Here is a 25,195-nt window from a genome sequence, read left to right as displayed (position 1 = left end):
CTGTAAACCTGGCCCCATGTCTTGCATGGTAAAGGCATTAGTTTGTGGACTTGAATCATCAACGATCTGGAGTAAATATCCTCTAGTTTGTACCCATTCCAGTCCATTGCCATTTGTAAAATCAGATACCGGTAAGGAACTTCGCCAATCCCACCCTCCCTGCCACAGAGGAGCACAGAAGCAGACGGTGTGAGTGATAGAGGGAAAGATATGGATGTTTATGTTGCATTGTTCCAAGAAGCTAGCTGCCCTGTCAATTCAGAAGCTGTCTATGGACCAAATGTTTAAATTCAGAATAGGCAAAAAAAACCTTCTTTTTTTAAAAATATTTTTTTTTATTTTGGGAGAGAGAGAGAGCATGAGCATGAGCAGGGGAGAGGCTGGGAGAGAGGAAGAGAGAGAATCCCAAGCAGACTCTGTGCCTTCAGTGCAGACCCCAGTGTGGAGCTCGAACTCACAAACCACGAGATCATGACCTGAGCAGAAATCAAGAGTCAGACCTTAACCAGCTGAGCCACCCAGACACCTTGGCAAATAGCTTATTAAGACCAAGGAAACACATCGAAGCGCAGGATTTCAGTCTATTCCACTCAGCTTTTGAACTATTTATGTTTTTTTATAATTTCACAAAAGTAATATGTACATATTGGCTAAACATAAAAATGGTATAAAAGAGTGATAAATGAATAGTAAAGTCTACTCTTCGTCAGCTTGGCTTTTATTTCCACTCCCAAGAGCTAACTGCTGTTAACGTTTTCTTATGTTTCTATCCAGAAATAGTTATATATATATATAGCTTATATATATATATATATATATATATAAGCCTATGTATTTATGATTTATATGCAAAAGATTAAAGTATATGTACTTCTGTCTAACATTTTTTAAACTAATAATAGATCTTATAGATCTTTCTACAACACATCTATAGCTATATCTCATTTTTTAAAATGACTGTACAACTGTCTTACAGTTTATTATTTTTCTTATAGACATTTAGGTTGGTGCTAGTTTTCAGCTCCTTCAAAAGGTATTTTTGCTCTTACAAATTTTTTTTCAATTGCAAAACAAGTATCCTTTTATGTAAGATTTTTTTTTTTTTTTTTTTGCATACTGTATGTGCTTAGTGGTATTAAATTGAAAATCCTATTCTTGCTTCTGCACAGAAAAATGATGCCATGGATAGAGAATGTGGCTACCAAATTCCCAACTTCTATATTGAACAGTCATGTGCCTTTAAGCCTAAGTTATGCTTTCTCCTTCTCTGCCCATTTGTCTTTCAGCCTTTTCCCCAGAATGCAGCTTATAATCAGAAAAGATAAAAGTTGTCATAGTTGAAAAAAGCTGAAAGTAATTCTCAAGTTCAGGTCATTGTAATAGCAAGTTCTAAAAACCACTTTGGTATAGAATTTAAATAACAGAAAAATTATTTTGAGAAGCACAGAAGTTGTGGATCTTGCTTAGAGTTTAAGAGGTTCAGTATTAAGACCTCATCTCATGCAAGTTTTGAAAAACTCAATCAGACCTTCCAGAAATCCAGCCCTGATGTACTTAAAAACTCTGTTGTCTTTTTTTTTTTTTTGCAGTGAAGTACATGCGAGAAGCCACACCCTATGTGAAGAAAGGCTCCCCAGTATCTGAGATCGGCTGGGAAACGCCTCCGCCAGAATCGCCTCGGTTAGGGGGCGGGTCCTCAGACCCTCTGTCCTCGCAGCCCTTCTCCTTCCACAGAGATCGGAAAAGCATCCCCCTCAAGATGTGTTATGTCACTCGGAGTATGGCCTTGGCTGACCCTGAGAACAGGTAAAGAGGGCCAGGGATCTCCTCTGACATTGCTAGGCCTGTGCCTGTGTTCTGAAAACACTCAAAGGTTTCCAAAGAATAGCCTGAAAGGGCCCCACAGAGATAATGTTGTGTGTTCAAGCCAGGCCTCCCTCATTCCCTTCCTTTCTTTTATCTTCGTGAGAAATCTGTGTACTGAGCTTTGGTTCTGGAAAGAGTTGAATTGGAGTCAAGATCCTAAGTGTCTTCTCTGGGCCTCCCATTGCTAGTTTATGTGACTTTGGGCAAGTTTCTTAAACCAATAAATCTCAGTTTTGTCATCTGCAAAATGGGAATAATTGAAATAGATACCTCGCTGAGTTGGAAATCTACATGAAGTGCTTACGGCAGGAAAACCTTCCTGAATATAAGCTATAATAATATTTATTATTATTTAAAATTTTCTTTAAGTTTATTTATTTTTGAGAAGGAGGGAGCATGAGTGGGGAAGGGGCAGAGAGAGAGACACACACAGAATCTGAAGCAGGCTCCAGGGTCTGCGCTGTCAGCGTAGAGCCCAACACAGGGCTTGAACTCATGAACCGTGAGATCATGACCTGAGCCAAAGTCGGACATTTAACCAACTGATCCACCCAGGCGCCCCGATAATGATATTCATTATAATGTCAGGTAGTAGCAAGCACATCAGCCCCCTCTGGGCCTCAGTGTCCTCAACTGTGTACTTGGAAGTTTCGATGGGAGGATCCTTAATGCAATTTTCTGCTCTAAACTTCTCTTTATGCTTAAGAGACAAAAAGGGAGTGGCTTTGATCCAACCCTGGAGTGCTATTTCTCAAAGTCTGTACACAATATCTCATGCCTCGGGATAGATATATCACCCAGTCCATGGAAATTATAAGGAGTCCAGGATAACCAGCAAATATGTGGGTCCCTGTTCTCCCAGACATCTTACTTTAACTCATCTGAACAGAAAACATCTACCTGGGAGGAAAATAACAGACATGTAGAGGAGAGGGAGAGGAATGGAGCCAGTCAACGGGGAATCTTGGTGACCTTGGCAGACACATCCAAATGCTAAAAATAGGGACAGCTCTAGTGGCCCTTGTTTGTAACATGTGTGGGACAGCTGCCGCCTACGTGAGTGGGATGTATTTGGCTAGGCTCTGAGTTGCTGGTGGGGAAGAGCCAAAGGGAATAGGGATAGGGAGGAAGTTGCCTCCTCAGCTTGGAGCTCAAAGCGTTTTTCGTTCCCTTCCTAATAAGCTCACTCTAAAGAAGCTGCTAGCCTCTCTCACTCCAGCAGCTGGAGGATCCACCCTGCTCCCCCCACTCCTCCCATGCCGGTTCTGTCTGCCCAGGGATCAGAGCTGCGGTTGCAGGAGAGAGTGGGAAGTATCAGCCAAAGAGGAGTTGGAGCAGGCAGACTGGCAAGGAGGCAGAATTCTTCCATTCCTCCATGAGCCGCTCTAACCTGTTCTGTTTTGTCCCCTTCAATTTCTGCTGCTTTCCCTGGGCCTTCAGTTGATGCCCCGGTTACTCTGCGTTTGATCTTTCCTGGTCTCGTAGCTACCAAATCAGACGGACAAGTCCTTTCTGCCAGGAGTCTGATGTCTAAGGTGTTAGATCCGGTGAACTCATAGTTTATGGAGTGCCTATCTTGTGCTGGGCGTTACGCTAATTTACTTCAGACCAGAGACTGCAAAGTCGCAGCCTCTGGGTGTACCCAGACGACAGATAGGATCCGTCTAGTGTGTTCAAGAAATCCGAACTACTTCCTACATTGAATCATTGGGAAATTTCACATTGAAAAGCCAGATCTCTGCTTTTCTAGAAAAATGGATAGATCTGGGGAAATTATTAGGCCCACGTTGCTGCAGGCAGGTTTCCAATCTGCAGGAGCCTGGGTGAGGCTTCTCCTTGTATAAGGGAATGAATTCCCCTCAGCACTCCTATTGCCACACACTTGGGGGATTCCATCAGTTATCTGCCTGGTACGTAAAACTGTAACCCTCCTTAGTCCTCTAAATAGCCCTCTGAGTTTCTCTCATTGTCCTCATTCTGTAGATGAAAACTGAGGCTCAGTTCTTATAGAAGTTCCAGGCATCGTGTGGCTAATACACAGTTTTGCTGGGTTTTGAATGCAAGCCTACAGTGTGGGTGACAGTGTCAGATTGCCGTTACCAGAAAAATGCAGAGACTAGAAAATGTGGAATATCGTAGGAGAGATTCATGCCTGGGGAGAGAGCTTAAGTAGATGATTTCTAGGGTTCATTCCAGCTGTGGTCTATATACTGTAACTTCCTCCTAAGGCACCAAATTCTATTGTAAAGAATATTTTGGGACACATCGGGCCTTAGTTCAAACACTGGAGACTTCATATGTCAAGCCAGAAGAGGGAATACATCTTTAAACTTTTAAATCAGTGGTCTTCAATCCACCATTGATGAGGTGGTGTGGGAGAGCCTATCCTGCTAGGGTATGAGAACCACAGGGCAGGACTGAAAATGAGAATCCAGCTAAGCCAGAGGGTCCAGGAGGAGACTTCCGTCCAGATAGACCCAGAACTGCTAATAATGAGATTGACCTTTCACAATGTATATGTATATCAAATCACCGTGCTATACACTTTAAATATCTTAAAATTTTGTCAGCTATACCTCAACAAAGCTGGGGGGAAAAAGATTATGGTTTTAGGTGAATCTTGGCCCTGGTCGAGGAAGAGAAGAAAGGAAAAAGGAAACAAATATTTAATGGAACTCTGGTTACATGCTGGGCAGAGTATAATGTACTAGTCAGAAATATAGACTCAACTCTGTGCTGAACACAAGACACGCCTAACACGAAGTGATTTTAAAAGGCAAAAAGCAAAGAGATGGGTAAAGCGTACAAGGCAAATATAAACTAACAGCAATGACAGCAAAAAGTACCACTTTTGATCCTGATATATGACAGGGTAAGATGCAGACTGAAAGCACAAAACAGGACAAAGAACTGGTTGAGGCTGAAGACCGGGGTTCACAAGGAACATTCAACAGTTGTGGATGCACCCCAAATAACACAGCAGTGGCCTTTGTAGAAGATGCAAGAAGAAATCGAAATGTACTATTAGGTAATTCAACATGCCGCTCTCCGTCCAAGATAGGGCAAGTAGACAAAAGATCGGTAAAGATCTGAAAGACCCAAACAACATCATTAACAAGGGAGATCTGGATACATCACAAACTTTGTACACTGATAATAAAGAACACACTTCCCTTTTCTAAATGTAGGAAATCCCATTTTCTAAATGCAGATAGAACATTGACAAAATTAACTATAGATTAGCTCACAAAAAGTGCAATAAACTCCTTGAGGTAGGAATATTCTAAACGACATTCTCTGATGATAGTGGAGTAAAAGTGGGAAACAAATTGCAAAATCGAAGTGCAGAAAACCTTTCTTCTTGGATTTTTAAAAGCTGTGAAGTAACTCCTGGGTGAAAGGGGAAATAGAAACTGAGATGGTAGCCTTTCTGAGAAAATGAAAATAATGCGTATGTTAAACATAAAAGAGAAAGGGAGAGTCTAGCTCAACTTTGGAATGTGTGGATTTCAGCAAGTATCTCATTCAATCTAATAACAACTCTCAGTAGTAGGTCCTCTAATCTCTATTTCATAAACAGTGAAATGTAGTTCAGAAGTGAGAGTTGAAGCAAACCGTAGATCTGGGGTTCCAACCCGAAGCCCAGCTTCTTAATCACGATAACCCATTGCCTGTGACTCCAGCACCTGGCAGAACAGCTCACTTGAACCGTAAGTGCAATGGCCAGGACTCAATGGGCTCCTGGATGCTGAGGCTTGAGGACTGATGACAAATGCCACAGCAGCTTGGCACTAATCCCCTTGGTTGGTGATGCACAGCTACTTATAGTTTGCATTAAAAACTCTAATGTTCAATTTCTCAAATAGAAAAAGCCGTAGAACAGCAGGCAGGATTGCTACTCTTTCTGTGGAAAAGGTCACCCAGCAGGCACTGAATCCACAAGAATATGTCACTGCTAGTGGTTGTCAATGATTACAACATTTTTTTAAAAAATTGCACTTCATAAATAACTCGTTCATAAGCTCTTCGCTGCCCTCGTCCAGAGCTACATCCCCAGTCCTCCAGACTATTTGGACATATTCTCTACCGGGTGCTTTGTTTCCAGCTTGCTCCTTCGCTATCCTCCACCATCTACCCAGCTAGCCAAGGGAATATGAAACACCCAAAATTTATCCATTTGCTCAAGATGGCTCCCTGTCACCTTCGCTGATACCAAAACTACTCAGTATTACATAAAAACCTTATGAGGTTCTGGATCTTCCCTAAGTGTCCAGCTCTTCCCATCTCATCCTTTATGCCCCAGCCACCCTTAAATAATTTACTTCCCTGACAACTTCCTAGTCACCTTCTAACACTCAGCACAGGTGAGACACTGGTCCCACTATACCCTGTGTGTTGATCTGTCCATTATGGCAGCTTTCATAATGACTTGAGATTTTTTTCTTATGTGCTTACCCAGTTCATAAAGTTATTAAGACCCCTTGAGGTCTGGAACATCCCGTGTTGTCATTTTAATATCCCATCTTTCGAGAACATTGCTTGATACAAAGCAGGCATTCAAAAATATGTGCTATGTATGATAAATGGCATATTCATCTGTCCATTTTTGGTATTCTTTACCTTCTCAAACTTTAAAAAAAAAAAAAAAGCAAACATCTTCCACTAAATAGGCTTGGGAATAAGAGAACAAATAAAAACATAGTTCTATCTTGACAGGCACAGCAAACTTAAATAAACCATAACAACCCATTAACAAAGCCTATTACTGGGTTGAAAGCAGATGGACCCTTATGGATGGTGTATGAAGCTTTTGTCATGACTATGTGCTCCAGTAATAGACTCCACTGTAGATATTCATGGTTAAATTATGAAGCAATGCATACAGCTTTTTGAAAAACAGTGTGCATTTCTATTTACAGTATACAAGTGAAAAATCCACAGAAGATGCCATTGTAATTTCAAATAGAAGTGCTCCACTCAGCACACAGTGATTCAGAGGGGTATGATCCAGTAAGTCCTATAGTAGATGCAGATATATTCTCACAAAGTGCCCTCAGTGATGTTACCACAATCCAGTGCCCAAGTTGCAGCCACAGAGGATCAGAAACCTGATTAGTGGCATAGTGACACTGGATCCATCTCCAAGGAGTGGGCTAATACTAACCAAAACAAATGCAATTGTCAAGCAGAAGTAAACACTGAAGTAGGACAGTATGTATGTCTTCCCATTACATACAGGTGGTCTGTATTAGAAGACAAGTATGGAAGTAAACAGAATATCAGAACACCAAGTAACAAAAACAATATGGATTTTCAAGGCAGCCTAAGCAATGCATTCTATGTGAGGAATTCAGTTGTCACCAAGGTTATCAATACAAGAGATGCTAGCAGACCTTAAGGTGTACAAGGAAGCTGGAAGCCACCCCTTCCGGGATTAGGAGAGCTTTGCCAGAATAGCCATTATGTTAGTTACTGCTTTACTGAGAGCCCCCATCTCCTTTGGGCTGTGCATAAATACTCGGGGCTCCCCTAAGTGGATGCCCCACTTGTCTTCTGTTCACCCAGTCTTATTCCTGATGGGGACCAGAGCAGTGGACTTTGTTTTTGCTTGTTAAATTAAATCAAATTCCAGTCCTGGCTCTCCAAAGTTGCTCCCATATCCCTTTGTTGTGAGTTTTAGGTGATCCCAAGTACTTTAGTTACACATTTGGAAACACAGTTCTTTTGGTGACCACCAGACAAGAGTAACTATTTTACTAGTTGAGCCTGATTTCCTACTTTTTCCAGTGTTTGGGGCACACGATAGCCCCCCTCACCCAAAGCTTATGTAGAGTTCTCAACCATACTCTTCAAACTTGGAATCCTATTGAAAAGGCTCCTCCATTAGGCCAACCAGAGTGAAGATTCATGAGGTTCTACTACCCATCCTGTCTCTATAGTAAATCCTGGCTTGTGAAAAGAGCTTCTCCTCTTAAGAGGCTCATAATATGTGTACTTTCTTGGTTCTGTTTTCTCCACTTTGGTTGGATACACGATGGTGGCCTCATAACAGAAAGTATTGCTAGCCCACCACAATTGACAATGCATTTTGGAAACAATGGGGAAAATGTGAAATAAAGTTATAGTGGCACTATAGTAAGTGGACACATTTTCAAATTAGGCCCCAAAAAGGCCCAAATTAACCACCTGCTAATATCAGTGAGTAAAACTCTGGAGTTGAGGTTAGAAAATAGGAGTTTGGATCTCAGTTCTGTCACTTAGGCCCTTTCATTTTAGATAAATTGCCTAATCTCTCTGATTCCGAGCTTCCTTGTCTATAAAATGTGCTTGCTGACACTGACCACGTATAACTGTTGTAAGGATTTGATACCCCTGTAAGCATCCCCTAATTCCTGGTAGCATAACTGTGCCATAAATGCAGCTTTCAATCAAAATATCCTCAGTCCTGGGCTCCAAGGGAGGGAGGAGTTTTCTTTCCAGCTGAAAGAAATTTCCAGGTCATCTCCTCAAACTGTTGGGGAGAGATTATTTTGTAAGACATTCTTTCACAGAGGTTTTTAGCCTTCTGGGACTTCTGGCTCTCTGTAGGAAACTCGTTCCAGTTTCCCAAGTCATGGGCCCACAGAACCTTAACTATCATGTATATATCAAACTCCCAAGTCTTCAGCACACCCCCCCCCACTACTGACCTACCTGCCACAACCCCAATACTCACCACTGTTGTTTTCAATGGCTTCCCATCCTTTTTTTTTTTTTTAATATGGGAGTTTCCTTTTCTTTTTTGCAAGCTCAGTAGTACATTAAAGCCCCAAAATCAAACTTTTCTTATTATATCTTATATAATATATCAAGGTGTTCATAGCAGAAGTGTTTCTGAATCTGTATAGACCACCGTGGATCTAGAAACCTCCTCACGTGGCTAAGTTAAACTGTTACCATCATGTATAAAACTAAAGTCAAACAAACAAATAAACCAACAAAAAAACATGAGTATTATCTTTTGGATGATCTACCAGTTTCATTTGAAAGTGTGGACTTCCCTCTACCACCAAGAGCACCATTTTGGTCATGTTTATTCATCTGTCTGTATCTATCTGTTACCTTTGTCTATCTGTCTGTCTGTCTATCTATTACCTCTATCTACTATAGCTCTATCACATTATCTATCTATCTGTCTATCTATCTATCTATCTATCTATCTATCCATCCATCCATCCTTGCTTTTTACCTAGATAACCCCTACTGAAATATTGTTACTCTGGAAGGGTATGGATAAAAAGAGAGATGACCTTGGTGTTTTTCAACAGTGCTCACATTCTGCTTTTGAGAAATACAGGAAGTGAAATAGATAGTAATGTTTCAACAGTTTGTTTAAAGGTGGTTGGGAAGGGAAAGTTCAGGGAGGTTGGACTGAATTAGTCAGAGATCTGAAATAGGAAATAAAGTCCTAAGCAGTTATGTTATTTTTTAAGTGTACATAGTTAGGCAAAGCAAGAAGGCTTGCCTTTAGCATCCACAACAGACCTAAGAAAACAGGTAAGACACTCCTTTTTAAAAGTTATTTTAATGAAAGCTTAAATGTTACCAAAATAATAAAAGCAGATAGTTTTCAAAGATTTATTATTAAAAAGCAATGGGTGTTTATCATTCATTTTGAAGCCTATTTGTAAACCATGAGAGAGACTCATGTCTGAGATCTGGGAAATATTCTCACATTATGTATTTGGTAATGTCCTTCTCCATTTTCTTTGTTCTCTGTCTCTCTGGATCCCCTGTTGGAAAGATGACCTCATAGACTGGTTTTCTAAGTCTGTTTTTTTTTTCTCTATTACTTCAGTCACTTCTTAAAGTTTATTTCTGTGACCCTTCTCATGAATATATTGTGTTTAAATTTTAGCTATTATATTTTAGCTCTTTATTCTCTGAATGTTTCTTTTTAGTGGAATTTTGTTCTTGTTTTATGGATGCTATATTTTGTCTTAATTCTTGGAGACTATTAATTAGGTTTGTTTACTTTTCTTTGTGCTCTTTGTTTTTTCTGTTATTCTTTTTTCTGCTTGTTTGTTCGGATCTTCATCTAACTTGCTGGAGTTTTCCTCAGATGTTTGGTGATCCTTTGGTATCTGCTCATTTTTTACACTGAGAGACAAAGAAACCTATTGGAACCTTTGTGTGGGGAGGGGGTTTATCAGTTGGTGAGAATTCATGTACGGTTATTATATGGTGAGTCAGCCTTACTGAGAGACCCCTTCCAGTTCTGCAGATGTTGATGTTTGGAAGTTTCCTCTGGGTCCATTAAGTTACTTAGGACAATTTGCCAGGCCTTGGGTGTGGGTGGTGGTGGGAACACCCAGTTGTCAGCTTTCTGAGACCCCCACTACTCAGCTTGCACACCTCACATAGGACCCTATGTTCCAGCCCTGCATCACCCCTGCCTCTGTCTGTGATGCTCCCAGCCCCTGCAGGGTATGCAAAGCCAAGGAGCTCACACTTCTTTGGGATTCTCTCTGTAGCCCATCAGGTTGTAGCATTCTTGGCTCATTCTTTAAGTGCAATCGATTACTGAGTTTCATTGCTGTCTGTCCTCCAGACACATATTGAGCTCTTGCCTCTCATTTTCTGGTGGGCTTATACATATTTTACTGTTTTTCCTTACTGGGATATTTTAAGGGAGAGGAGATGAACATGAATGGCCAAGCCACTGTTTTCCCCCCAAAAAACCTTGCATAATTTGCATCTTTGTATACAACAGAGTGCACAAAAGGTTCATTTTAATGAGCTTAAATAACATTTTCATAGCCTTGTTATTTTTAAGAAAATCTGTTTCCTCCATAGATAAATTTGAGTGTTCATCCTAATTATCATATATTTTTAATCTGTTGGAGATGAATTAGTAAGGTTTCCCTGGCAATGGTAAGCTAGTGAAAAAAAAGGGAATTTAACTATTTTTGGATAGCCTTGAGGAAAGGAGTTGAGGAGAGTGTTCACCAAGCATGGTTCCATGATTCATCAATACACAGTAAGATGAGTTCATTTTAGTTCATTCCTGTACCTCTAAGCACCATTCCAGGAAAAATCTCAGTTTCCCCTCTTCGAAGAGCATTTCAAAAGGTTGAACTTGACCATCTGGGTGCTGAGAGACTTTTGCTAATGTTGACTCTCAATATTTAGGTCTTGATCTTTGGCTCTCAGTACATTAATTGAACTCCATTTGGTTTGCAAAAAGCTGCCCCAGGATTTTCCAGCTGAGATAATGAGCCTCTGAAAACAACCCCGCGCTAGAATGCAGGCATCCTCTATTCAAGTGGACATCACCTGCTGTGGGGATGGGAGAAGGGGGAGAGAGGAGGATTCACAGAGCAGCCCTGCCCTTCTTCCTCAACACATGCATGGACTTTTACTCTCCTCAGTGGAGGATGGTTTCATGGCACGGAGAGCTGCAGATACATTTAGACAACACCTACTTGGACATCCAGGTCCCGTGTCTGTTGACAGGTACTTTCTTTGTTCCAAAACAAAACTAGAACGGGAATTTTCACATTGGTGGTCCATTCGACCTGGTTGAGATGTCTTTCTTTTTCTTATATTTCAATGTTTTAGCAAATAGTTCTGACCATCCAGGGTTTCTGCTAGGTCCCGATCTGCAGCGGTTGCAGGGTTCTTGTCTTGGCACAGCTTCTGGTCAGGTAGGGAATGTGTACAAGTAACTGGGCATTCCAAAACAGAACTCTAAAAGGTGATGCAGGTGAGGGGCACCTGGGTGGCTCAGTCGGTTGGGAGTCCGACTTCGGCTCAGGTCATGATCTCACCGCTCATGGGTTTGAGCCCTGCGTTGGGCTCTGTGTCTCCCTCTCTGTCTGCTCCTCCCCTGCTCACACTCTGTCTCTCTCTCTCTCTCTCAAGGATAAATAAACATTAAAAAAAAATTTTTTTTAAAGATGATGCAGGTGGAAAGGATGCTCCAGTATCTCCTTTGCAGGAATACTACCTAATCCAAAGTTCTGATTTTTGGAAGGGGGTGGATGGTGACAACGGGGAATGATTGTCAGAAGAAGTGATGTCTGTGCTGAGACGCGAATAATAAACTAGAAGTTAGCCAGGTCAAAGTTTGGGGAAGGGAGACAAATCGGGTATTCTTGGCAAAAGAGACAGTATGAGTCTAGGCACCGAGGCAAGAAAAAACATAGTTCTGTTAAAGAATCGGAAGAAGTTCAGTCTCTTTGGAGTACTCTCTAAGAAGAATGTGTCAAGAGTCTACAGAGGTGGTCACATTCAGAGCTAAGCCCCTTTATGTTTAGGACTTTATTCTAGGTGGGGTCTATAGCAGGGGATTGACATCACAAAGACCCCTCTGGCTTCATAGTCAAGCATGGTCTGGCTGGGGGAGCAGTCAGAGGGTTACTGCAGAAATTGAGGTGAGAAATCATCTTGGCCTCTGCTAGAGTAGGACAGAAGCCCTGAGGAGAAGTTGGATGAATTGGAGAGACGTAAGGGCCAGAATCTGCAGGAGTTCCTGAGAAAATGGGCTTGAAGGCCTGAGCTAAAAGAAGGAGTCCAGAACTAGTTTTGCTCTGTCGTCCTTGGACGTGGAGCCACCGTCAGTCATACATCTGGCCCCTATCGCTAGGTGGTTACACTGGCCCTCGGTGAATGGAACCGAGGAAAGTCATGCTTTGCTGAAGGGTGGGAGTAAGCACAAGCATAGGACATGTTTAGGCCTTTGACGATACCGGCTTGATTGACAGTCAGAGTGACTGTCTTTTGACAGTCTGATGTCCTTTACCTGGACTTGCAGGCATGGTGAGAAACAGCAGCACGTCTTGCATTTCTTTTGCATTTGCCCTAATTCTTGGAACAGCATGGAGAAATCGCTCACTGCGTCCAGAATGGCAATTGCACAGATGCTGGTCAGCTGCCCGTGTCACTCTTGAAGCCTTAACTGAAGAATGTTTAATGAAGGGACCGTTTACAGAAGAGCAGGCTGTGTTAGAAGAACCAGCAATGGATGGAGAAGCACCCAGGTCTTAGCAACTGGGAAGCTGCTTCCACCCCAGGGACCGAGGAGAAGAGAAAGTTTCTGTGAGCTGGTGAGGACGGGAGCCCTGGGAGACAGAGGCCCAGGGAGGATTGGGAATAGGTCAGCATCCCTAATCTTCCTCTGTCCCGCCCTAAGGTCTCCTGTTCTTGCTTCTGAGTGGTTGCTGACAACTGGAAGGCAGAGTCTAGGGAGCCTGAGTGATGTGCTTGGTACATCGAGTTTTACTCTTGGAGCACAGAGCAAGGCAGAGAAGGGCAGAGAATGAATCTGGAGAAAGCAGAGACAGAAAAAATAAAATCGCAAAAAGTGTACTTACGTTCTGTCTTTTCGAAAATAGGTCTGATGGGGCGCCTGGGTGGCGCAGTCGGTTAAGCGTCCGACTTCAGCCAGGTCACGATCTCACGGTCCGTGAGTTCGAGCCCCGCGTCAGGCTCTGGGCTGATGGCTCAGAGCCTGGAGCCTGTTTCCGATTCTGTGTCTCCCTCTCTCTCTGTCCCTCCCCCGTTCATGCTCTGTCTCTCTCTGTCCCAAAAATAAACGTTGAAAAAAAAAAAAAAAAAAAAAAAGAAAATAGGTCTGATGTATATACAAATGACAACTATACGAAAAACATGGCTACCTCGAACACCTCGTTAGTGACTGAACCTATATTTATACGGCCCTGCTTAATAAAAGGTGCTGTAGGGGCACCTGGGTGGCTCAGTCGGTTAAGTGTCTGACTCTTGGTTTCGGTTCAGGTCACGATCTTGCAGTTCTGGGGTTCAAGCCCCGCATCAGACTGTGCACTGACAGCACAGAGCCTGCTTGGGATTCTCCTCTCTCTCTCTCCCTCTCTCTCTCTCTCTCTCTCTCTGCCCCTCCCCTGCTCTCTCTCTCTCAAAAATAAATAAATAAATAAATAAATGGTGCCATGCCTCTTCTAGAATTTTGATCAAGATTTCTTTTAGCCTCGGTGATGCTCAGAGGAAAAGACCGTTTATTTGTCTCAAGCTGGAGGTGCGGAAGGGAAGTGCAGCAGGGAGTGGCCAGGGTGGCTGAGCTGAGAAACGGCTTTCACGATGGACTGTTGTCCTCTCCTCAGAGAGCAGGGGCCAGGGGGTGTGTCCTCTTCCAGTACGACAAAGCTGGGGAGTCAGGTAGGAGTGCTGCCGTCACCCTGCCCCGACCTGATTCTAACAGTGACACAGCCAGAGACAGACGAAGATGTGAAGAGAGGAAGGGGTATGTTTGAGCAGTAACCATTCATCAGTGGAATCAAAACTGCAAAATCTTTTTAATGTTGTCTCATCTAAAATGCCAACTCACTTACCCTTAATAGACACACTTGCAGTTGTAACGTGGTGCTTTTTTTCCCTCTAGGAGAAAGCTCTCTCCTCCACTTCTGTTAGGAAACACACAGTAAGGGCCAAGTACTGCAATTTGTTTTCGTTTCCTGTGCTATTAAATATTCAGGCAATCAGGAAATGTTTCCTCATGTTACCTGGAAACAAAACACTAGATCCAGAAGTTCCAATTCTTGGAGCTAGTTTCTCAAGCTCTCTGGCAATATTTTTTTATTAGAGGTGTTATGCAATCTTGAAAAGATGATTGATTTTCAGGCCAGTCCAATCTGGGTTTCATTATTAGCTTTTCTACTCATGATCTGGGTGACTTCAGTCAATTTACTTATCTTCATTGAATTTTTTAAATATATAAAATTAGGGTGATAGTATTTTTGTGAATGCGTATAGAATTTTAAGAATTAAATAAGTTGAGGGTGCCTGGGTGGCTCGGTTGGTTAAGCATCTGACTTCGGCTAAGGTCAGGTCATGATCTCACTGTTTGTGACTTCGAGCCCCGCACCGGGCTCTGTGCTGACACCTTGGATCCCGGAGCCTGCTTCAGATTCTGTGTCTCCCTGTCTCTCTGCGCCTCCCCTGCTCGTGCTCTGTCTCTCTCTCAAAAATAAAGAAACATTAAAAAAAATTTTTTTAAAGAATTAAATAAGTTGATATGTGCCTAATGCCTTACACCTAAGTAGGCACTTAGCAAAGACAATCTCCTCCCATTTACCTCTTTTTTTCTGTTCTAGAAATATCTATCTCTCATAAGATCAGCAAAGGATTCTTTCAGTGGCATGACGATGCATTAAGAATTTTTTAATAGTTTTATTAAGTGCTGGGAAAGCCCTGGGTAAAATATTGAGTTGAGAAGGTGTAACACAGCTGTTTGGACAGATGAAAACCACATTGTGACTTTTATATGTTTCTGTCTGATTCTGGAGCTATAGTAGCTGACAGTTTGAAGAACTGGGTCAACGTGCAAATAGTATCTTTAGATTAATTTCTCCAGGAAAGACGGAGAAGGGCTTGAATCACTAAGGGGGTGGAATCCTACCACAGCCACATACAGTTTTATAGAAATGTTCCAGTAAGTCTTGATGGCAGGATTCTCTAGCCTGCTGTCAGGTATGTAGGCAAGGAGAGTGACAGATAAAACAGCGTGCATGAGCCAGAGAAGGAATTCGAACCGACATATTTCTGCTGATGCCATAGTCATCCCAGGATCCTATTGACTTCAAGTTGTATTAGGTTTCCAGGCTTCACAAATCCATTATCATCATGTTTGTGTACATGTTGTTCATGGGTGGCCCACGATACAGAATGTGTGTTGTAGTCAATTTTTTTTTCTAGTTCTACAGATTTTTCTACTGTGTTCCTTCCATCTTTTCTTGGACAATCCTTCATAAAATGAGAAGTGTACCATTTGGAGGCAGATGCTTACAGCTTTTGGTGTCATGGAGGAGAGAAGAACTAACTAGTCATATCAGCACTGAGCTAAGCAAACTAACCAAACCTCTGTTAGAAACTAGTGTTCAGAGCAGCTGAGAACTAAGGAGATGTGGTCTTAGAAGTCTGCGTGTTGGGGCTCCTGGGCAGCTCAGTCAGTTAAGGGTCCGACTTCAGCTCAGGTCATGATCTCTCAGTTTGTGAGTTTGAGCCCTGCGTCAGGCTGTGTGCTGACACCTCAGAGCCTAGAGCCTGCCTCAGATTCTGTATCTCCCTCTCTGTATCCCTCCCCCACTCATGCTCGCGCTCTCTCTCTCTCTCTCAAAAATAAATAAACATTTAAAAAAATAAAAAAAGAAGTCTGTGTGTTGTAGTGGAAAGAAATTGTGGCTTTGAAAATAGACAGACCTAGGTTTAAACCCCAGCTCTTTGTGATCTTGGACACCTAAGTTTACCCCTCTAAGCCCCAGTTAATCCATCTGTAAATAATAAAATAATGAAAGCATCATGAGAGCCACCTTTCAGAATTTTTACACAAATTAAATGTCTCTCAAGATGACGTGTGTATACCTTCGTGGATAAGGTTGGTTTTATCAAGGAATATATAAAGCCACTGAATGAAAAGGTATACCTTAGGGGAACATCAATTTTGCTCTGAATTTGGGGAGAATAGAATTTATTGTAGAGTTCGTTCACATGAATTTTAAAGCTAAAACATGAAATTTAAAACAAATTTATGCTTGCAGTTATTTTAGCTCAAACTTAGATTCCCTAAAAGTACAAGTTGACTCATTTCAACAGTTAGGAGTTCTCAGAAAGTTGTTAGAGGAACTTATGCATATAGCGGTATTTGGTAAATGTTATCAGTCAAGTCACAGTGAAAGAAACAGAAGTCAGTCTAGGTAACTTAAGCAGAAAGGTATTTAAGGAATTAGTTGTCTACCAAAAATGGGAAGACCTTTTTGATTGAGTCTCCATTAATGACCCTCGGGAGTCTTTAAAACTGATTTAATCAGGAAAAAGTAGAGAACCAGGAGGTTGCCATTGGAATTACCAAAACTGTGCAGGACCTGAGGGGTGATCCAGGAATGAGGGAACTGGCACCTTGCAACTGCCTCTTGACACCCAGGAGGCTGGGTGAATGGATGCTGGCTGTCCCAGCCAGCTGCCATCGCTTCTTGCCTTTGACCCTGACAGCCTTGCTTACCAGCAGTGGCAGTCAAAACTGCCACCTTCCTAAGCAAGGGAAGACATCAAGTGTATGTCTGGCAGAACCTAGCATATTTCCAAAACCCTACCTGTAAGGGACTCTGGGAAGATGGAATTTTTTTTTTTTTTTTTAGCATTCTACGTTGTAAAGAGGGTGCAGTGAGCTTGAGTTACCCAACTCATGGTATCCATCACACAATGTTGGCTAGATGATAGGAGCTCAAGAAATGCTAATTCTCTTCCCTGTGCCTGTAAAGACTCAAAATAAGAGCTTACAGGAAACCCTGAGCCTTGATAAGGTTGGGGGAATTGTGATTAAACTAGTCCCTCCCCTACAGCATCAGTTTTGATGAGTTTTGGAAATAGGTTGTAGTGGCAGACAGTAGGCTCACCAAATAGTCCATTTGTCCCCCCGAATCTCTAAGTCTTATAGTTGTGTTGGGCCTTGTGACTAATTCTGGCTAATGAAATATGAGAAGAGGTGATGTGTGTGCTCCTGAGCTGAGGCAGTGATTGGCAAGTGTGTTCTTGGAGGTGCACCTTTAAAATGGTGGAGTTTCCTTAAGACTGGCTTCCTGAGTGACCTGGTGGAGCAGATCCCCACCCCACCCACCTCAGGCCCTTTGGGGAACATAACATGTTATTTTCACAAACTTTGGTTATGCTCGGTAACTGAGATTTCAGGATAATTTAACGGCACAGCATAAACCAATCTTATTGTGACCAATATGATCATCATGGAAATGTCCTAACAGTGCATTCAAGCTGAGTAATATTTCCTGGGAGATAACAGTCATTCTCAAAGAGCTAGGCATCTTGAGTAAATGCAGTTTTTTCCCTCTCTTTCCCAGTTTTTATAGATTTTTAAAAAATTTTTAATGTTTATTTATTTTTGAGACAGAGAAAGACAGAGCATGAACAGGAGAGGGTCAGAGAGAGAGGGAGACATGGAATCCGAAGCAGGCTCCAGGCTCTGAGCTGTCAGCACAGAGCCTGATTCAGGGCTCAAACTTGTGAGCTGTGACATCATGACCTGAGCCGAAGTCGGACGCTTAACCAACTGAGCCACCCAGGCGCCCCCCACTTTATATAGTTTTTCATGTAGAGTCTAAAAGCAATCATATGGCTTCTTTTTTAGTTGGCATTATCCAAGTGAACGAGCATGACATAAAGGTACCCGATAAAGGACCTTTTCGCATTCAGAACATGTGAAAAGCATCCTTTGTTATTGTAGTTATAGCGTTGCTTTGGAAACTGTTTTAATATTTGTGATTAATGCTCTTTCCTGTGGGTCTAGAGGACACCTTTGTCGAAAAGGAAATCTCGCCTCTGTTTGCTTCGGCAAAAGTAGATATAACTACAGTGTAACCAGATTCTGCCCCAGCTAAAAGGCTAGAATTTGTGTGTTTGTTTGTGGCCTTTCTAAATTATAATTACTTACGTTTAAAGACCAGACCACCAATTTTTGGTAAATGAAGAACAAACACGTGAAAATACTTTACTCTTACATGTCCTCACCTTTACTATTCTCTCATACTCTCAACCTTCTTTTTTAAAATCTTGTCATCGCAGCATTGGAATAAAAGTAAAGTGATACAATGTACGTTCAAGTATTTCATAAGCTATGAAGCTAAAGCATGGAAGAGAAAAACATAGCTCACTAAAGAAGTCCACACCTCATCACCACTTCACTGGGACCCAGAAGAAACCCAGACTCAGCTTGAGTCCCCCATGTGTCCCCCTTTGTAGCTCTTACCGTGTGGTGTTTTTACGTTTATCTGTGTCTTTATCTGACTGACATCTGACTGTCTCACTAACTCCATGAGTGCAGTGGCCTGGTTTGCCTTAGTTTGTCATGTTATCTCCAGCGCCCAGCCCAGGTAGTGACTGGCTCAGGGCGGGCACTGAATAAATGTTCACTGGACAGAGGTGTGTGCAAATGAATGGACCGATGAGGGGATGAGGGAACACAAGGAAGACCCAGGAGATAGGGCAGAGCTCCTCAGCTTTTCCTCTCAGCATTCCTACAGCCTGCATGTTACCACTGACGGGGCCAAACAGATGTTTAGAATTTCTTCAGCTATGACCTTTATGGTACCTTGGAAGTTCCCCAAGATACTCCTGGTCCCCAGATGGAAAATTCTTCTTTATAATGATTGCCTCAGTCAGTATATTAGGTTGCGAAACCGTGAGGCACCATTTCGGAGAGGATAACTACCCTACACGGTATAGCATTCGTGTTTCTCAAGGAACCAGAACCGTGACCTCTGAACTTATTTGTAAGAGTTGGATGGCTTTAATATTTTGATGAGCTCCAAGGAGCTTCCCTGCTTCTATGTGACCAGTGTTGTGATGGCACTCGCAGCCCTTCAGCTTAGAATTGCTTATGAACTCAAGCCCAGAGGGGCTGGTGGGGAGAAGGGGGAGCCTTGGGGTTGGCCTTGGGAAGGTCAGCATCCATCCCCTGTGTTGGTCCCGGGCCCTGGAGCTCACCAGTCATCACGGGGCTGGAGGGCCCCAGCTGCAGGCCCTTCTGGGAATCTGACAGTTTGTTCTGCCCCAGGTTATCCAGAGTCCCTGCGCTGACCTGCCTAGCCCAAGCAGAGAAGCTGGCTTGCAGCCACAGGAAATCAAAAACCCAGGCAGCAAAAGCATTTCAGTCCGGGTCCAGCCAGGAAGACAGACTACTCTGGGCACTTTATTTTATTTTGTTTTATTGGGGGGGTGGGGAGACATTTTAAACAGAGGGAAATGAAAGCAGCAAATCGGTTATGATGGTGAAAGAAGAGCTGAGAAGCCAGCATGGGTTTACCCTCCCTCCTCCCCTCCGGTCTCCCCCGGTGCGTCCTGTGTGCACAAGCCACACGACACACAAGCCTCAAGTAATCATCCCCTCGTAATACTGAGCAAAGTCTCGGAAAGCGCAAGGAGTGGATTTGAGGACAGACAGTCCTAGGACAGGCCCAGGAAGGCACCTGATACATCTCTATCCTTCTGGTGCCTCGCACACAGTAAATGCCCAGTAAATGTAACATTGAACAGAACGAATGATCACGTGGCTCTGACACTCAACTCTGGCTGTCACACGAAGCAAGTCATTTTATCTCTTTGAGCGTGTTCTTGAACATAAAGTAGAGATGATGTGGGTTCCCCATTTTCGTCCTAACTAGAGGATTCTGATCTTCAGTGTCTTGCTGGACCTCACCTTCACAAGCTTCTGTTCTCATAGTACGAGACTCTCTGATCAGTAGCTTAAATCACCCTGACCCCAGGACTGACTCTGGAAGTCACTCTTTTGAATGAGCCCTTCATATCAAATGGCTTTAATATGATTTATTTTTTTTGATGGAGTGCAAGAAACCAATACATTCCTGATTCATGGCTCTGGTCCCAAATATGCTGCTCTAGGATATCATGTAAGAATATTTAATGATTTATGTCATTATTTGTTCCTTTATTTTTTTTTTTTTTTTAAATTTTTTTTTCAATGTTTTTTATTTATTTTTGGGACAGAGAGAGACAGAGCATGAACGGGGGAGGGGCAGAGAGAGAGAGGGAGACACAGAATCGGAAACAGGCTCCAGGCTCCGAGCCATCAGCCCAGAGCCTGACGCGGGGCTCGAACTCACGGACCGCGAGATCGTGACCTGGCTGAAGTCGGAGGCTTAACCGACTGCGCCACCCAGGCGCCCCTCCTTTATTTTTTTTAATAGATAATACGTACACATGGTTGACCATGCACAAAAGGACGCACAAAGAAAAATAAGTCCCCCTTTTTTAACTCCCCTATCCAAACCACCTGGTTCTCCTCTCCAGAAACAACCACTGTTATCAGTTTTCCATGTTAAAATGTCAGTTTAAGGGGTGCCTGGGTGGCTCAGTCAGTTAAGTGTCTACCTCAGCTGAGATCACGATCTCGTGGTCTGTGAGTTTGAGCCCTGCTTTGGGCTCTGTGCTGACAGCTCAGAGCCTGGAGCCTGCTTTGGATTCTGTGTCTCCCTCCCTCTCTGTCTCGGCCCCTCCCCTGCTCTCACTCTGTCTCTCTCTCTGTCTCTCTCTCAAAAATAAACATTAAATTTTTTTTAATTAAAAAAAATTCCAGCTTAAGACAGTTATTTCCCTGAAGTTTCTAGAAGGCGAATGTGTTAGTTTCCTATGGCTGCAATAACAAATTACTACAAACTGACAGAAATCTATTCTCTCACAGTTCAGGAGAGATTCATTCTGCTTTCCCCAAAGGATCTAGGTAAGAATCCTTCCTAGGTTCTTACAGTTTCTAGGAGTTCGCAGCAAGCCTTGGATGTGCTTGGCTTACAGCTAGTTGTAGCATCCCAACCTTTCTCTGTGTCTTCACTGGCCTCCTGTCTGTGTGTGTGTTTGTATCTCTGTATCCTCTTCTTGTAAGAATACCAGTCATTGGTCACCTAATCCAGGTGTGACCACCCTTCTCCAGAATGACTTCATTTTAACTAATTACATCTGTAAGGACTTGAGGTCCTCAGTAGACATGAATTTTGGGGGGACATTATTCAACCCACTACAACAGGTAATGATGCTTCTCAAATGTCCCCAGAGGTAATACTTATATGGTGGCAGGGGTGAGGGCGGGGGCAGTCACTGATTAAAAATACAGATTCTCGGGGCACCTGGGTGGCTCAGTTGGTTAAGTGTCCGACTTCGGCTCAGGTCATGATCTCACAGTTCATGAGTTCGGGCCCCACGCTGGGCTCTGTGCTGACAGCTCAGAGCCTGGAGCCTGCTTCAGATTCTCTGTCTCCCTCTCTCTCTGCCCCTCCCCCACTCACACTCTGTCTCTCTCCCTCTCTCAAAAATAAATAAACATTTAAAAAAATTTTTAAAAATACAGATTCTTGGCTCCATCTCAGACTTACAGAACTAGAATCTCTACAGAAGGAGCTTAGAAATGTAGTTTTGACAAATTTTGTCATTAGGTCTAGTCATTGGGTAAGTATAGAAAATCCTCTTTTGAAATAATCAAACAAAAGCCAAAATCCCAAAGTTTATAAAACTTGATCCAGTAGACTTGAGGTTAAATACTGGCTCAGTCAGTATTTACTAGTTAATAACCTTGAGCATTTTATCGACTCCTTTTGGGCCTCAGTCTTCCTATCTGTAGAATGGCAGTGATAATAATGACAGCTGCGTTGTGGAGTTGCTAGAAGTGGAAAGAACATATGTACATGAATTCCAGATGTTGTAGAGCTTCTAGGAGGAAGATCTGAGGCTTGAGCCTAGAACTTCCGAGTCCATGGTCATTGTGCACTTACTGTTGAAGCCTGTCTTCCTTTTGACTTCACAGGGGAATTGTACATAGGAGTCCTTTAAAGAGCCAGTTTTCCTCAAAGAATATTAAATTTGATTATATTTACAACCCCATAATATATGCATATGTACCAGAAAGTACTTAGTGAACAGAGCAGTGTGTTGTTTGACAGCTTGGTGACATCTTCCACCTAGAACCATCCATTTAACCTTGCTACCTGCTATCCCCTAACAGATCTATTTCTCAAGCTCCCACTCATCCTCAGTCATCACACAGATATCATCTACTCTGGGCAGTCTTTTCTTTCTCCCTCCTTCCAGATAGAATCATGCTATTATTATTTGAGAAACCTCAACCATCTTTTTTCTTTTTTCTTTTTTCTTTTTTTTTTTGGCACTTGGTATACTAAGACCACAGCAGTAAAGTGACAGAACTGGGCTTTGAGCCCACCTCCTTCTGACTCCAAAGCTCATGTGGCACAGAACTGTCACTATACTGTCTCTCTCCCTCTTCAAACCCCTCCCAGGGTTACCCTAGCCATTCTGCGTGGAGCGAGGGAAGGGAAGCCTGTTTCTCCCATTAAACCGCGACTCCTGGTCATCCATCCCAAAGCCAAGCCCTATTTCATTCATTTGCGTGTCTTGAGGTCTAAAACAGTGTTTCTCAAAGTGCGACCCCAGACCACAAGCATCAGCATCACCTGGAAATTTGTTAGAAATGAAAATTCTCAGAGGTCTGTGGGTGGGATCCGGTGATCTGTAGTTTAACAAGCCCAGCAGGTGACTCTGGTGCACACTCAAGTCTGAGAACCACTGCAGGATGGCATCCCCTCATACATGCTTTCCAAAACACAGATTCTCAGACCTCTGTGTCCTCTTAACAGCCATCACTTAAGCAGCTTCATAGCATGCATGGCATCACGTTATCATTGCTTGCTTCTCCCTCTGAATTGATTTCTTCATGCAGGGGTTTGATGTAGTGCGTACTTAATCAGCCAGTACCTCATTCAGTACCTGACACATAATAGGAGCTCAGTACATGTCTGCTGATAGAACGCGTAAATTCTCTAGTACAGGGAAGCTGGACCTATACTTTTGGGAACGTGATACATTTTGAGGATCTGGAAGGAACCTTAGAGAATATTTTATATTAGGGTAAACTGAAGCTCAATTGAGAAGGTTCCGTGGTTACTGCAGTGTCTTAGTGGAATAATGAAACGTGAATGAGGTCTTAATGTCTTTTAGCTCCTTGCTACTCAAAGTGCGCCACACAGGCCCCAGCCACAACGCATCACCTGAGTGTTTATGAGAAATACTGAATCTTGGGCCCCACTCCAGGCCTGTTGAGCCAGAATCTGCATTTTAATATGATTCACCTCATTACAGTTTGAGAGGCATTTTCATTTTGACTAGATCACTGGGCTTTCACCAAACTAATCTCTCATCCTTTAGTTGAATGTCCTTTTTTTTGTTTTCTAGAGATGAAATTCAATTTCCTAGTGAATCCACGTGTGTGAGGAATTTATTAAGCAGGGGATGGTGGTGGTGAAATTAATTAAATTCACTCAGTGCCTTGGAAATAAAGCTTTAACAAATGATCAGAAAAAGTTCCCTCAGTGCAGATGGGACGACTGATTTCTCGTTCAGAATAGCACACACCCTGGCTCAGATCCAGGCAAAATGTCAGCTGCTCCAGCTCATGAAAGGTCAACATATTGCTTTGAACAACTTTCATGAAATGCTCATCTCAAAATTGGAGGCACCGTGGAGATGGTTGTATGTAATCCAACTCATCAACGTCGTCAACCTTGTACCCTTACCCCAGCCTGCTTTGTTCCTTCACATTCCAAGGTGGAGCCATTTAGGGCTTTATTTTCTTTTAGCTGAAGTAGAGCCAGCTTTCTATTCTGGTTATGGGAGCAGAGTAATAGCATGAAATAGAGAAGTCAACATCTCATCAGCATAAAGTATTTCCCTCTAGAGTTTCAACTTCTGCCCCTAAGTCTAAGCCTAAGGGCTGCTTAAAATTAGTAAAATCATGTGACTCAAGTTTCTTATTTCCTCCAGCTGTCCTTTATGCATAATTAGTGATGGTGTTGGCAGGCACCGTTAAAAAAGAGGGAATGTTAAAAGCATGGATAATATACAAGCCCTATAATCGGTTCCTTCCAAAGTTGTTTGCTATGTCTGTAAACTGATGCCAGAAGGCAGAGCCCCTTTTGGGGTGGTTCATCTTTGTAAATACTGTCGCTACCTAATAAATGCCTTTGAACGGACATGAAGTGAATACAATCTAATCTGTCACTTAATACGTCAGTGATGGCAAATGTCATAATGCCTTCATTATAAAAGACTATCATGCTGGAAAAAAAGACTGTATCTTAAAGACTTCTATTAATAGGCTTGGACTGCCACTCCAAGCAAGATGGAGTAACAGGAACTAGATTGACCCTTCTACCTGAAACAACCAGAAGACAGGTGAAATATGTGCTCAAGACCTTGGACATGAGGCAGTGATTCCTGAGAGATGGGAGACAAGACAATCCCTGAGACTGCCCTAGCTTTCTGCCTTGAGAGAGTTTTCAGGCCATGGCTCCAGGGACAGAGAACCCCAGTGGGACCCGAAAGACCCTCTCAGTTGGGAAGACAGGGAGGGGAGTCTGGGAAGACCAACACATCTAGCACCCCAAGGCAGGTAGGAGAGAGGAGAGAGCTGCACAGAGAGAAATCTGGAGCTTCGAAGTGGGTCTCCTCAAGGCCAGCTGAGTACCGATCAGCATGGGTGTGAGGAAACTGCAAAAGACCAAGGGAAAAACTACCTGCAAAGATTAGAGGTCACATTGCTCAGCACTCACATAAGACCAGGAGGCACACCTGTCCTGAAGGTGGACTGGAAAATGTCATGATTCACAGGAGTACACAGAGGACAGAGTGCACAGAGGGCCTCCCCTCAATAGAGGGACAGAATTCATCCTAGATGGAACACCATCCCAGTTGTACCAAACAAACCATCAAAACAACACCTAAAGGG

The 25,195-nt window shown here is 42.8% G+C and overlaps 1 protein-coding gene and 1 long non-coding RNA gene across 5 annotated transcripts in view; both read left to right on the top strand.

Annotated features, from left to right (window-relative positions):
- SNTB1 (syntrophin beta 1) overlaps positions 1–25,195 on the top strand; it is a 234,551-nt gene that overhangs the window by 99,538 nt on the left and 109,818 nt on the right. For both annotated transcript variants that reach the window (XM_019459936.2, XM_019459937.2), the window contains exon 3: positions 1,590–1,806. In XM_019459936.2, coding sequence (XP_019315481.2) covers positions 1,590–1,806 — 217 coding nt within the window. The remainder of the gene's footprint in view (positions 1–1,589; positions 1,807–25,195) is intronic.
- LOC109273213 (uncharacterized) lies at positions 9,855–13,779 on the top strand. 3 transcript variants are annotated; one of them, XR_008420001.1, is made up of 4 exons: positions 9,870–12,353; positions 12,725–12,953; positions 13,040–13,241; positions 13,479–13,774. It is a non-coding gene; the product is annotated as an uncharacterized LOC109273213 (long non-coding RNA). The 3 variants fall into 3 exon arrangements; XR_008420000.1 differs by having other exon boundaries at positions 9,872–12,281; XR_008419999.1 differs by having other exon boundaries at positions 9,855–12,953; positions 13,479–13,779.

Source organism: Panthera pardus, unplaced genomic scaffold, assembly GCF_024362965.1.
Source record: "Panthera pardus isolate Hobbes unplaced genomic scaffold, ASM2436296v1 HiC_scaffold_7, whole genome shotgun sequence".
NCBI lineage: Eukaryota > Metazoa > Chordata > Mammalia > Carnivora > Felidae > Panthera > Panthera pardus.
This window is presented reverse-complemented; position numbering and strand designations above follow the sequence as displayed.